The sequence below is a fragment of the Erigeron canadensis genome, chromosome 8, assembly GCF_010389155.1.
Source record: "Erigeron canadensis isolate Cc75 chromosome 8, C_canadensis_v1, whole genome shotgun sequence".
In the NCBI taxonomy this organism is placed as follows: Eukaryota; Viridiplantae; Streptophyta; class Magnoliopsida; order Asterales; family Asteraceae; genus Erigeron; species Erigeron canadensis.
The window spans coordinates 46,178,465-46,193,137 of record NC_057768.1 but is presented as its reverse complement, the minus strand read 5'-3'; the positions used below and the strand labels follow the sequence as shown (position 1 = coordinate 46,193,137).

Here is a 14,673-nt window from a genome sequence, read left to right as displayed (position 1 = left end):
CTGTTTTATTTGTTTTACTTTAATATTTGTTTTTTTTTTTTTTTTGAACAGCGAGTTAGTAGTAAGTAGTTAGCAGTTAGCATCCGAAACACCACAGTGAGGTGCTCGAACCACGCATGCCTGAGATAAAACCAAGACTCTCAAAAACCCCCATAATCCACTCTTACAAATGTAGGAAGTAAGATTTGAACCCTGGTGGATTTTTCCAAGGTCAAAGACCTTACCAATGAGCCACCAACTCATTGGCGACTTTAATATTTGTTTTATTTTACCTAAAATCTAAGGTTGTCTGACACCTAAATTTAGGTGTGGAACCCCTCACATACTAATTTTTTAATAATGTTTGTTTAATGAATAAATGCTTGCCCCATGAATTTAATTATTGATTAAGATATCAATATGTGAATGTTACACACATAAGCTTAGATACTTAACAGCATTATATAATTATCCCCTTATATTAACTATGGATACAACATTTTCATGTAAAATATGCAAATTATTAATGTACTAGTGCTCAGACTTGTCCAATAGACGGGTAGTCTCAAAATATATTAAACAAAGCTAAAAAATTGGAATTCAAGTATATTAAATAGATACCGAATAAAATTAAAATACCTAAAAATTAAACATAAAACGATTAATCTAGTTAATCCATTTTTTTTAATTTTAGTTAAATAAAAAATTTGTAGTTTGTTAGTATATCTAAACTTAAGACATAGACAAACAACAATTTTAAACTATAATTACGGAAACTAAAAAAGGAAACATATGAAAAATAACTCCATATATATATATTACATCTAGTTAACTCCCTTTTTATTCAACTTTGGTTAAATAAAAAATTTGTAGTTTGTTATATCTAAACTTAAGACAAATACAAACAACAATTTTAAACTATAATTTCGAAAATTAAAGAAAAATATATAATTTGAAAAGTACATACCAATTTATCAACAAAGACCATCTCGAGCATTTCGATATTTTTTAGGTTGTTCCACTCTGAAACAGTCAATACATGCACAACACGGAGTCGTAGATGATGGTTAACATGTGTTGGTTTAAGATATTCAGGATGAACTAACGTGGTCTTACTTTTGGTTGTCGAAGAACAAGCCATTATGAACCTATAATAAACAATAAACTAAATTGATAGAGATAATAATAATAATAACATAAGAATTGAATGTTAAATAATAATAATAATAATAATAATAATAATAATTAAATATGGACAAACTATATTTAAAAAAAAAAACTCTTGGTAATCGACTTCTTGGTAGGCGACTATTTTTTTGTTTCGATCGTAGGTTTTTGTTTTTGGTTGAAGATGTGTAAAGTTTTTTTCTTAGGTTGTATATATATAGATATAAATATAAATATAATATAATATAATTTTTGGGAGACTTTAAGGATAAAAAGACTATTTTATTAATAATAAGGTCGACCTATAAATTTAATAATTAAAAAAAATGAGGATTAATGAGGAGGACGTTTTAGATTAAAGGAGGAAGATTAGGGGTGTCAAGTGTACTTCCAACTAGTCGTGGGCAGTTTTTGGTTTTGGGCCTGACCCGGTCCAAACCGATTTGGAGGGGTGTTGACCCAAATCGGTTTGAGGTCAAACCCGAACCGGTTTGGAAACGATTTAGAGGCTTGAAAACCCGACCAATTTCGAACCGATTGGGTTGGTTGGGGACCGGTTCGGGTCCAAACCGATTCGAAAATCGAACCTGTTAGTTTTAACTATGTAAATCGTTTTTCGGCCACGTGATTGCTAATGACTCGAGACTAGGACCCAAGATACATTCTAATGAATAATATCTAGTGAATTAATACAAAAAAACTCCAAGTTATTTTATAAAAAACACTTGAAATTAAGTGAAAACGGTATCTCGGATCGAATAGGTTTGAAACCGATTTCTCAATCCGGTTCGGTGAAACCGGTATTGAAACCGATTTGGCCGTAGAAACCCTGAACCGGTTTCGAACCACCGGTTTGGCTTAGAAACCGAACCGACTTGGTCAAAATCGGTTTTGACCGGACTCGATTTCGGTTTTGGTTAAACCGGTTTGGATGTGCACGACTTCCAATAAGCACCGTTGCTTATATATGTGCACCTCCTTATTTGCCTTTTTACTATTAGATAATTGTAAGGGAAAACGCGTTTTTATTATTGTACAACTCATCTGTTTATTTATTTACTTACTTCCACCTGACTTATACTATAGATGTTTGCTTGTCTATCATGATCGAGATCCAGATTCATGTCGGACAAGATCCAACTTCATATATAATCCAAATATAAAATTAAAATTGATTTAAGTTAACAAACAAGATGTCTACTCAGTTGTTGATGCTAAAGTTTTAGTCGCTAGTTAATTTCCTGGTTAAAGTGGAACCTATTGGCTCATCGGCATCAGATTGAGTATTATTGTACGAGCTAGTTAGACAGAAAATTTTCGATCACCTAGCTAGGATGCAAAAACAATATATAATTTCTGGTTAATTTTCATCCGATCGACTCAATCCTCCGTTTATGAACATGTATGTGCTTAGCTGAATGCTAATGTGAATGACATGTTGTCATAAATTCTTTTGCCATCCAAAATTAATTATCATTACATACTTTCTTTTCGTTTTTTGTAAATAATTTTGACATCATAGGAAAACATTTCAACTTGGCTTAAAAACATACTTGAAAAATGAAAACTCCGTAGGCCTTTGGAATAATTTTACTTTAACAACTTACGTACGTATAGTATCGGAACTCGTTCATCATAACTATTCAAAAAAGACTAAGCCATTACACTCATGCCATACATTAGACCCATCTAAAATCTAAATTAGCCTCCCCATTGGAAATCAGCCTTTTTCTTTTTTTTTTCTTTCTCTTTTTAGGGACAATTTGTTCGTCTCCAAGGTTTATGACCATTTAAAAATGACAAAATCTGCCTAGACTAGCTTAACGCATGTTACTCGGTAATAACTGTTAGGACATGCAAACCATATTTTCAGTCGTTAATCGTGCTACATTATGACTAAAAGACATGAGACCGATATTTGAATATCTCATTTGCTTTTAAGATACATGTTTTTTTATCACTACATAACAAGAACATAACTTTTTATATATGTACGTTCTATCTACAGATTAACGTGTTTGCACAGATAATCCTATAGTTTGTACCAAAAATTCATGTATAAAAAGTTAAAAACTAAAAAGTTTAATGTAATGTGGCGTTAGGATAAGTTATTAATTAATATAATCTTAATAAAACAATCAAATTCAAGAGATTTGGGCTAGTTAAGAATTAGGATCAGCTTGAGACTAGTTGGGCCTACAATTTGGGCCTACAATGGGTAAATCTGTATATTAATATTAGCCCAAAGTTTGGTCAGTTTGTAAACATTAAACCCTAAGATCAGGGCCCTGGGCATGGGACCGGTCCCGTCCCGTACCGGTCCCGAAAAACCCAAAAACGTGGTACCGGTCCCGGTCCCAAATAAGGCGGGATCGAGACGGTACCGGGAAATCCCGTAGTTCGCGGGATTTTTTCGGTTCCGTCCCGGTCCCAATCCCGAAAATCATCAAATTTCAATACCGGTCCCGATCCCACGTGGGACTCGGTACCACTTCCCGGTACCAAGATCGGGACGGTACCGGGACGGGACTCGAGACTTAGGATTTTCGGCTCATCCCTACTGAACATGTTCGCCCCGCTTGGTGCAAGACCATCCCCATGACCCCATCGATGGGTTTTTTTTTTTTTCCGGTTGGTTGGAGATAGTGGGAAATTTGTGGTGGGGACTATGTAATGTCCAACCCACCCGTTCGTTAACCGACTGTAAGTTGGTCCTTAGTTTATTACTTTACTTATAGACTATGGTATATATTTCAAACTAGTTTTTGATCCCGGGCCTTACCCCGGGATCATCGTTGCGTCATGCAAAAATACATACAACATTACTTAGTAGTTTGGACACTTAAGGTTTACTTAAAGGGATAGAAACTAAAAAAAAATAGGTGGCCATAACCTATAGTTTGATGGTAAAAGTTAGAATTCTTAAAATAAGATATAGAAAAATTAAAGGTTATAAAGGTAAACTATATTTAAGTTTGTATACAAAAAGTTAGACTAAAGTTAAAAAACTCAAAAGCTAAGTGGTAAAAATAAAAAACTCAGAAATGGTAAAAATTAGATATCTTAAGGTAAAAGGTCAAAAGTAAAAAAAAAAAAAAAGATGATTAAAGTTAAAACCAAAAGTTAATTGATAAAAATTAAAAATTTTAAAAAGTAATTATACTTAAGTTTGCATATAAAAAGTTAGACTAAAGTTAAGAATCCAAAAGTTAAGTAGGTTACAAAAAGTTATACTAAATTTAAAAATTTAAAAATTAAGTATTAAAAATAAGAAACTCCAAACTTACACAATCGTAAAAATAAAAAAAAAGACTGACGTCAACATGACATTAGTCGGTTACTGTAGATAAGTTGACTTAAATTGTTATATAGTACTCGTAATAATAATTTTGTTACACGTCATTTTCTTATATGATGATGATGGTGCCTTTGTTACAACTTGGCATTTCAATTTACAATGTATTGTTAAAATGAAGTGACTGTAATCCTGCAAACTTTTATGTTTTACTTTTTATCGTTTGATTTCTAGTATATAGTAATTTGTTTGTAGGCAAAGTCACTTGCAATATAATGACTAATCGATTATGAAGTAGTTTTTTTTCTTACTTTTTACCTTCTTATTGTATCATTTAATTTATATTTATATATAATATAAAAATAAGTTATTTATTTTGTTAAATATGTATGATGGAAGTGAAATATTTTTATAACCCAATTAATTTATTCTTATTGATGATGATAAATACCTTAATTTTTATATAATTTTTTTAACTAATTATGAATATAGGAAATGTTAATTATATAACATTTTTATTTATTAAAAACATAGTTTGGGTGAGTTAGTGAGTTATTGTTGGGGGTGTAAAAGTTAGATTTAGTTGGGTTAGTTAAATATAAGAGAGAGAAATTAATTTTTTAATGAATAATGTTAGTTGGTTGGGTTGTGAATGGAGATGGTAAATGAAAACGATGACTTTTGACACAAGTGTTGGTGAATTACAGCTATTATGTTATATATACGTATAATAATAGTTAATGTATATGTTTTTTCGAGAAAGACGAATTTTTTTCCAGCATTGTGTGAATGGGTATTTTGTGATATTTTTTATATCTTTTTCAACTCACTTCAAAGATTGTACTGGACGAATTTTGCACAAATAGATGTTTAACACGGGAGTGCGAGACCATTTCCAATATTATACATAAAAAACATTAGCGCTTTATTATTTACGATTAAATAAGGGTATTAAACTCAAAATGCACCGTAAATTTTTTTATTGCACCAGTTATCCATTGAAACTTCAGAGTTTGTTTAAAAATAACGGTGAACTTTAGAAATTTGTCTCATCATCAGAATCAGAATTTTGTAATGATCATGTTTGTATAAATTTTGAAAGTTTAATGATCATATTTTACAAAGTTTGATATTTTGTAACCATGTATAAATTTTAAAAAGATCATTAAAACAATCAATTCAATGAAAGAAATAATGCTACGACTGTATACAAAAAGAAGCCAATGGGGATGATGATCCATTGATAAGGTTTTTGACTTTGGAAGGTCCACCTGAGTTCGAATATTTCTCACATTTGTGGGGGTGAATTTATTAACCAACTTTTCTTTGAGAAGTTGGCTACCTGCCTGTGTTATGTTGGGTCCCTATGTGTGGATGTGTCAATCTATAATGACTCTGGTTCAAAAAACTGATCTCATGTGGTGGATTACTTCGCCACTTAGGAGAACTAACCTGGTACATGTAGCCTTGCAGGGTGATCGTGTAGGTATCAAATTTGCTACATGGGACTAAGGAGTGTTTCCGCCGATTTACCCTTTTATACAAAAAAAAAAGAAGAAAATATTATTGTATTGAACTTTAAAATGATTTTCTAACTTTAAAAGGACAATTGTTGGTCTTTCTAAACCAAATTATTGTGGGTATTGCTCACCAAACAACCTCTAATCTATCTATATCACAATCAAACACTACTATAAAACTATCAGTCATTAATGTTAATCTCTACAATATATTTCTTGAATTAAACTTACCATTTTTTTTTATAGAAATACTCATATGCACACGATATAAGAAAAAAAATTGTTTATTATGTAGATTGGAAAAAAATTTACATGTAATAAAGTTTTATTTATAACAACAAAACCCAATATCATAAAACCCACATATATGAGTTGTAATAAAATTTTAGCAAAGTTATTTGATATGGGACCTAACAGGTTGAATGTAAGTTATAAAGAAAGGATTTGATTGAAAGTAGTATTATCTTTTTTTCAAATTACGCTGAGCAGAACATTTTTTAAACAAAATTAACAAAAAATCATCTCACTTTTTATCCCTTTCATTTTTATTTTATCTTTAAATTAAACTCAAGAAGAAAATTCAATTTATAATCCTTTTTTTTTTTTTTTTAATCTTATGGAAAAACTGAAGAACATAACGTGATGGATTGAATATCAGACATTAAAAGACAAGTTACAATAAGTAGACGTGTTTGAGAAAAAAGACAAGTTATAATAAGTAGACGTGTCTGAGAAAGATCTGATCAAAGTTTGGAGCATTCGTACATTTGTTTGTTGCAAAAAGAAATGATGATTACTGTTACTGTTCCTTCTCAAAAGATATCATTTTTTGTTTGGATTTTATAAATATATATTACAGTATAAAATAAATGACTACGAATATCACTACTAGTACCAGAAGCAGACACATAACAATTCATAGCTTTCTTCCTTCAGTACTACTTTCCACTCATAATAGTAATAATAAAAATAATACAAAATTTGTGCTTACAAACTATAATTTTGTCAAGAATCCAACCCCCTCTCGCAAATTCACTCATTTTCTCAGGTAACCTACATCATCATCATCATCATCATCATCATCTTGAATTTACAGTATAAGAAATTTGTGCTTTTTCTCTTTAATGTGTTATGAATATGAGAATCATGATGTTTGCAAGGATAGTTAATCTTTTTTGTTGCTCAAATTTCTGTATATAAATTTGTTAAATATGTATAGAAGGTATTTATCTAACCAAACAGGCAAAGAGTGATCCAATTACAAACTAATATTGTGTTAAAATTTCAAGATAGATCGATCGATAGATAGATAGATAAAGTTTATGACTTGGAATTGTATAGTGAACCTGAACGAATTTATAACCCGACCCGTATTGGTACTTGCCAACCCTGAAGTGGATTTTCCAAGTTTTCATTTTATATTCACAAACCAGATTGTTATAATATATGGTATGTGAAACAACTTGTTATCTTTTTAAGACTTTAGTAGTTAGGTTGTTCGAGAAAAGTTTTGAGAAATGAAAAGTTTTCGGTTTTTTTTTTTGGCAGAAACAATAATAAGAGTTCAGATCAGAGGATTTTAGCAGGGTCTAAGATGGGAGAGAATGCAGAGACATCTGTGCAAGTTGGTGATATCGAACCACATAAAATGGTTTTTGAACCAATTCTAGAAGAAGGCGTATTCAGGTTTGATAGTTTTGCAGATGCTAGAAATACTGCATTTCCGAGTCTTTCTTTTGTTAATCCAAAACAAAGAGACGTACCCCTTATGAGTAATCACAAGCTTCCATCATACATTCCAATTTCTGAACATGTTGCTGGACAACAGATTGTCTATTTTGAGGTCAGTAGTGTATTCTTACCATACTAGAATGATCAAATATGCTATTTATCTGTCTCGCTAAGGCTAGTGAATATGGTAAGTTAGCTTCCAGCAGGAACCTCATTTTATGGAACTGGTGAAGTTAGTGGACAGCTTGAAAGAACAGGAAAAAGGGTAGGTTTTTATTAGTGGTTTATATTGCGTATGGCTGTCATAATCATGTTGTTAGTTGCACTTTTTTGATAAATGAAATAAATTTAGGTTTTTACTTGGAATACTGATGCATGGGGATATGGAAGTGGAACAACATCCTTATATCAATCACATCCTTGGGTCCTGGCCATTCTTCCTAATGGAGAGGCATTGGGGATTCTCGCTGATACAACCAAACGTTGTGAGGTGCTTTAAGTTCTCCACTTATATAATTGTTTGGTTTTCTTGAGAAATTGCTATTACAGTCGTCATACTGGTACTCTGTCTTTGAAATATATTCAACAGATTGATCTTCGTAAACAATCCACGGTAAAGATAACCGCAACCTCGCCTTTTCCTGTGATTACCTTCGGCCCATTTGCTTCAGCAAACGTTGTTTTGACATCACTATCACATGCAGCTGGTAAGTCTTGAATTATGTATTTGTGAACATATTTGTAATGATTATCAAAATCAGCAATATTATCTTTTTTTTTTTTTATCAAATAATTACTCTTGTTATTATTTTGAGGTAATATTCCTGTTTTTTTTGCTGACAGGAGCTGTATTTATGCCACCAAAGTGGTCACTTGGATATCAACAGTGTCGGTGGAGCTATGACTCTCATTTGCGTGTTCGCGAGGTACATTAAAATCTGCCAAGAAAAAAATATTCTCTAGTTGTCACATTAAATGTTTGTTGTTCTGAAGATATCTTCAAGCTGGTTTTTACTGTGTAGATTGCCAAGACATTCAGGGATAAAGGAATACCTTGTGATGTCATATGGATGGATATTGATTACATGGATGGCTTTCGATGCTTCACGTTTGACCAGGTACATTCTCTTGCAGTAATGAATATGTACATACATCTTAACTTCATTTTAAGTCACAATTTATTAATCTACTTGTCACTCAACCATAACTAAATGTCTTAGAAATTGATGCATCATTTTTTATTTTTTATGTATGCATCATTGATATTATTGGCCATGTAGTTGGCAACACATTTGTGTGATATTCACTTTACAGTTTGCAACTAATCCTTTTCATTGGTCTCAGGATAATTTTCCTGATCCAAAATCTCTAGCGGATGATCTTCATGAAAATGGTTTTAAAGCTATCTGGATGCTTGACCCTGGGATCAAGAATGAAAAAAGTTACTTTGTTTTTGAAAGTGGATCAGAAAAAGATATATGGGTTCAAACAGCAGATGGGAAGCCCTTTGTTGGTATGTCTATTGCTTTTGTTGTTCAGCTTATTTAAATTTGATTCACACAAGTTCTTTTTTTTTGTTTTTGTAGGAGAGGTATGGCCAGGACCTTGTGTTTTCCCTGACTTTACTCAAGAGAAAGCTCGTACTTGGTGGGCAACATTAGTCGAAGATTTTATATCTAACGGTGTGGATGGCATATGGAATGATATGAACGAACCAGCTGTTTTCAAGGTGATATTCAAACCTTTTTTATTTTATTTATTTTTACGTTGTTGTAATCGTTCTGCCGAGTTTCCTATCGAAACCCATTTCTTTTGAATGGGAACATGTAAAATAAAAACATATTTACAGGAAATGGGTCAAACAGGTCGAAGGTGGTGCCAACTGTATAATTTTTGTAATGGTAGTTGACACCATAGATTTATATGAAGTATTTGTGAAAAAGTGTATCACGTCAACATAACCTGACCTGTACAAAGATCTATCTGGTTGAAGCTATCCTATTTTGACCCATTACCCGATCCACCCATTTTGCCACCTGTAGTTGGTTATCTGACTAAATTTGTTATCATTTATGCAGTCCATCACAAAGACGATGCCTGAGAGTAACATCCATAGGGGAGATGCTGAACTTGGCGGACTTCAGAATCACTCACACTATCACAACGTAAGATTATTTGTTTGTTTGCCAGGCATGTTTGTCAAAGAATAATGCAGTTATTGCTATAAATCAGTCTAAAGTGCTTGGAGGGGTATATGGACCTTTTATGAATATACTTTCTCATTTAGGTTTATGGCATGCTGATGGCGAAATCAACATACCAAGGAATGAAATTAGCTAACCCAAATAAACGACCATTCGTTCTTACTCGAGCTGGGTTTATCGGTAGTCAGAGGTATGCTGCCACGTGGACTGGGGATAATCTTTCCACTTGGGAACACCTACATATGAGCATCTCTATGGTACTCCAACTAGTAAGTTATCCATCTTTACTATGTTAAATTTTAAATAGATTAACGTTTTGGATAAGATTGATTTGATTCGCAAGATTCTTTTGTCATTCAGGGGCTTAGTGGTCAGCCACTTTCCGGGCCTGACATTGGTGGGTTCGCTGGCAATGCAACACCCAGATTATTTGGAAGATGGGTGGGTGTTGGGGCCATGTTTCCATTTTGTCGTGGGCATTCCGAGAAGGGAACTGCCGATCATGAGCCTTGGTCCTTTGGGGAAGAGGTAGGGCCCTTTTTCCTTTTCCGACTTCTTGAATCAAGCTTTTCACTTTTTAATATCATGTGCATTTCATAGTGCGAGGAGGTTTGTCGTTTGGCCCTAAAGAGGCGTTACCGCCTTATACCACACATATATACACTTTTCTACTTCGCACATACTAGAGGTTCTCCGGTGGCAGCCCCCAGTTTTTTTGCTGGTACGTTCTACTGCTATGAATATACTTGCACCCATAATTTTTGTAAACGGCATTTGAACTTATTAAAATGAATTGAGCAAGATGCTGGGACTTCATACAATGAGGGAAATGTTGGACCAAGGATTACAGATCTAACCCAACTACTATTACACTTTCTACTAGCAATCTGAAGAATTTAAGAGTGAGTTTGGACTATGCATCATCGGTCTCATATTTGTTTTGCAGATTCAAAAGATTCCCAGTTAAGAACAAATGAGAATTCCTTCCTACTGGGGCCACTCCTTGTATATGCAAGGTTCTCAATATATTCTCTATAATTGTGGATGACTGAAAGGGTTGTGCATTCAACTTATGATTCGTATAATCTGCACTAAATTGATGTTCTAATGTCACAGCACTGTGAGTGGTCTTGGGGTGCATCAACTGAAGCATACATTGCCTAATGGCATTTGGATGAGTTTTGATTTTGAAGATTCACATCCAGTATGAATCCCCTGAAGATTGAACTGTTTTAGTATCTTGTATTTGGCAATTTGATTGCATGCCGCCACTGTATGGATTCATATAATTATCTTTTTACTTTCTCAGGATTTACCAGCACTGTATCTACATGGCGGATCAATTATCCCATTTGGTCCAGCTCATCAATATGTTGGTGAAGCTAATCCAAATGATGATTTATCATTGTTTGTTGCGTTAGATGAAAATGGTATATATATGTAGCCGTGCGTCATCAATTTTTACTAATAATTAGTTAGAAGTCTCACCGTTCAACTCGATATTGCAGGTAAAGCTGAAGGTTTTCTCTTTGAAGATGCTGGTGATGGCTATGAATATACTAATGGAGGTTATCTCCTGACAACATACATTGCTGAGCTCAAAGCTTCGGTTGTCACAGTGAGTGTTTCTAAGACTGAAGGATCGTGGATAAGGCCAAACCGCCGCTTACATATACACCTATTGCTCGGAGAAGGAGCAATGGTATGTGTTCTATTTTATTTCTCTCTGTTTTACCTTTTTTTTTCAGGATTTTAAGTTTCGGTTGTTTTACGTTGTTTAGGTTGATGCCTGGGGTACTGATGGAGAGGATCTTCAGATCGTTATGCCATCAGAAAAAGAAGTGTCAAAATTAATTTCTGCTAGCAAGAACAATTACAAGATTCGAATGGGTAATTATGCTTCTTCTAAGTAACTTATGCTATATAACAATTGCCTGTAGTGATTGTCTTACTTTTTATGTTATTCTTCAATATTAACTGCATGTTATTTTTCTAATGTGAACTACAGAAACTGTGAAGTGTATTCCTGATGTGGGGCAGGCGCCTGGACGTAAAGGGATTGAGCTTTCAGAAACTCCTGTGGAAATCGTATGTGGTGAATGGGCTCTAAAAGTAGTACCTTGGATTGGGGGTCGAATAATTTCCATGGAGCACCTTCCTACAGGTAATCGATCTAGTGTGATCACACAAAGAACTGATGATATTTTCTATTAGACTGTCTGTGGTCAAACATTACAATTTCTTTGGGAGCGAAACAAGTTTGCTATAAATATTAAAAAATAATCAATCGGGAGAAATAAATGTGTTTCGCTAGAATTGCTAAACCTGTAACATATATATGGATTTTATAACAGGAACTCAATGGCTAAATAGTCGGGTTGAAATTAATGGTTATGAAGAATATAGTGGTACTGAGTATCGTTCTGCTGGTTGTACCGAAGAGTATACTGTCCTTGAGTGAGTTAATCATTAATCCTTTTGATCATAAAAAACTACTTTTTCTAAATAGACAAAACTCTAAACCAGATTTTTCTTTAACAGTCGAGATCTTGAGCAAGCAGGAGAGATAGAATCTTTAAAAATGGAAGGTGATATTGGAGGTGGATTAGCTATTGAAAGAAACATATCGATCTCCCAAAATAATCCCAAAGTTTTCAATATTGACTCCAGCCTTGTAGCACGAAATGTTGGTGCTGGTTCCGGGGGGTATTCAAGGTTGGTTTTTTTACTTTTACCACCTCTTGTATTTTCAGTAAGTTATATATTTCATTAATCATGACGACTGTTATCTTTCATTTCCCAGGCTTGTTTGCTTACGTATACATCCAACATTTAGCCTATTGCACCCAACCGAATCTTATGTCTCTTTTACCTCCATCAATGGGTCCAAACATGATGTATGGCCAGAATCCGGCGAGCAGTTCTACGAAGGGGATCTTCGCCCAAATGGTAAATTTTCAACAGATATATATTTTTAGGTTATGTCATGCAACTCGATGAAATTAACTTTCTTTCATTTGGCCTATCAGGTGAATGGATGCTAGTTGACAAGTGCCTTGGGTTGTGTTTGGTTAACAAATTTAACATTGGCCAGGTTTACAAGTGTCTTTTACACTGGGATTTTGGGACTGTAAATTTAGAGCTTTGGTCAGAAGACAGACCTGTTTCAAAGCAATCCCCTCTTAGTATTTCTCACAGTTATGAAGTTAGGCAGATTCCATAGAATGTGAAGTCAGACGACACAATCTGTATGTATTTCTAAATTGTAGATAATGCTGCTTAGAACAGTGTTCCATATCTCCTCACATTTTAATAATAATGATATTGAGAGTAGATACTTAGTTTTGTATGCATATTATATAATGGATAACATATATTTGGGAAGCATACCTAGATTTTTTCTCATCTATAAACAATTGTTATGGGAACTGTCGAGGCAAGTTATGCCGGTGATCGATCAACTGAGCTTTGTTTCTTTCATAGATCCAATAACAAAAACTATATCAACATAAAGGATCAAATGTATACATCTGTTCCCTCCATCCCAATATTAGACATACTTTGACTTTAGAAGTCAAATGAGCTGCTATTCGACTTCAATGTAGATATTTTTTCTAAAATCTATATATGTGTGATAGCTCAAGTAAACTTCAGAACTCAATAATTTAGGATATAATAAGTTGGAATACTCTTACCAATTGGCATCTATTTCTTTGGATTTAATTTTAGAGTAGCGTGTTTGCCTTTGTAAGTCAAAGTTATGTAATTTTTGCTGCTAAGTTAAAAGTTGTTGGGAATAAAGATAAACAATAAAAGGGTATACATCAATAAAAAAACATAAAAATCATTCGAAATTTACAAGTAACTATCATCAGTTAGGTCTGTTTGGTGTGCACTTGATGTAACGAATTTGATTATGGTTAGTCAGTAATAAGAAACGTTGACATACATATTAACATAAAATTGTCTATTTTTTTTACATATGTGATTATCATTATTTTAAATATAGGCCAAAATGCATATTAGTTCAATTTTCACGTGATCAAGTTCAAAGCTTTGATCTCATTGGATGTTTAAGGTTTTGTAGAGATAAATCAATGATTATTATAATACTGTATAAATTATGGTGGAATCTTACCTACCACAGTTGTACATTGTGTGAAGATCTCTTTTAAATCTGCAGTCAATACAACTTCACTTTCTGGGGGGTAAAACTTCTATATTCAAATTCAGGAATCTAATATACTACAGAAAAAGGGTCCAAATTTCATGTAAACCCCTCACGTAACCATCAAACCACGTCGCTGCCACCTTAGGAACAAAGGTGCAGAATGTCGTTTAATCAGCTTTAGTGGAACCACGAGGTTAGTTTTGAAACTTCGTTTGTTAAAGCTTCATTTATTTATTTTCTGTTTACTTGGTGTGGGTAATATGCTTTCGTTGATCAATAAAATAGTGGTTTTGCAAAGTTGACACATCAGATTGTCAACATGATTGATTTGTTATGGTATTTAATCAGCTAAAACGCATAGTTCTTTAGCAGAAACAACAATAAGCTCCATTCACCGAATATTAGCCAAGTCTGAGATGGGAGAGAAGGCAGGGTCATCTGTGGCTGGTGAGGTCAATCGTTATAATATGGTTTTTGAACCAATTCTGGAAGAAGGTGTTTTCAGGTTTGATTGTTCTGCTGATGCTAGAAAGTTGGCATTTCCCACTTTTTCTTTTGTTGATCCCCAAAAAAGGGACGTACCTGTTATGAGTAATCACAAATTTC

At 33.4% G+C, this 14,673-nt stretch overlaps 1 protein-coding gene across 1 annotated transcript; it reads left to right on the top strand.

The window, feature by feature from the left end:
* The first annotated feature begins 6,815 nt into the window (after positions 1–6,815).
* On the top strand, positions 6,816–13,283 carry LOC122579009 (alpha-glucosidase 2). Its single transcript, XM_043751088.1, has 23 exons — positions 6,816–7,009; positions 7,510–7,804; positions 7,889–7,957; positions 8,045–8,182; positions 8,282–8,399; positions 8,536–8,618; positions 8,715–8,810; positions 9,037–9,205; positions 9,279–9,421; positions 9,771–9,857; positions 9,980–10,165; positions 10,257–10,424; positions 10,497–10,617; positions 10,843–10,912; positions 11,013–11,100; positions 11,206–11,326; positions 11,405–11,598; positions 11,678–11,786; positions 11,905–12,060; positions 12,251–12,353; positions 12,438–12,611; positions 12,700–12,845; positions 12,926–13,283. Exons 1-23 carry the CDS (start codon positions 6,831–6,833, stop codon positions 13,117–13,119), a joined length of 3,207 nt encoding a protein of 1,068 aa, XP_043607023.1. The 5' UTR covers positions 6,816–6,830; the 3' UTR covers positions 13,120–13,283.
* The last annotated feature ends 1,390 nt before the right edge of the window (positions 13,284–14,673 follow it).

Excerpts from the sequence above, each read along its gene's own strand:
- LOC122579009 (XM_043751088.1), top strand. The coding sequence starts at position 6,831 with ATGACTACGAATATCACTACTAGTACCAGAAGCAGACACATAACAATT. Across the intron at positions 7,805-7,888 it reads AACAGATTGTCTATTTTGAG|CTTCCAGCAGGAACCTCATT; the intron begins GTCAGTAGTGTA and ends ATGGTAAGTTAG. Across the intron at positions 7,958-8,044 it reads TTGAAAGAACAGGAAAAAGG|GTTTTTACTTGGAATACTGA; the intron begins GTAGGTTTTTAT and ends AAATAAATTTAG.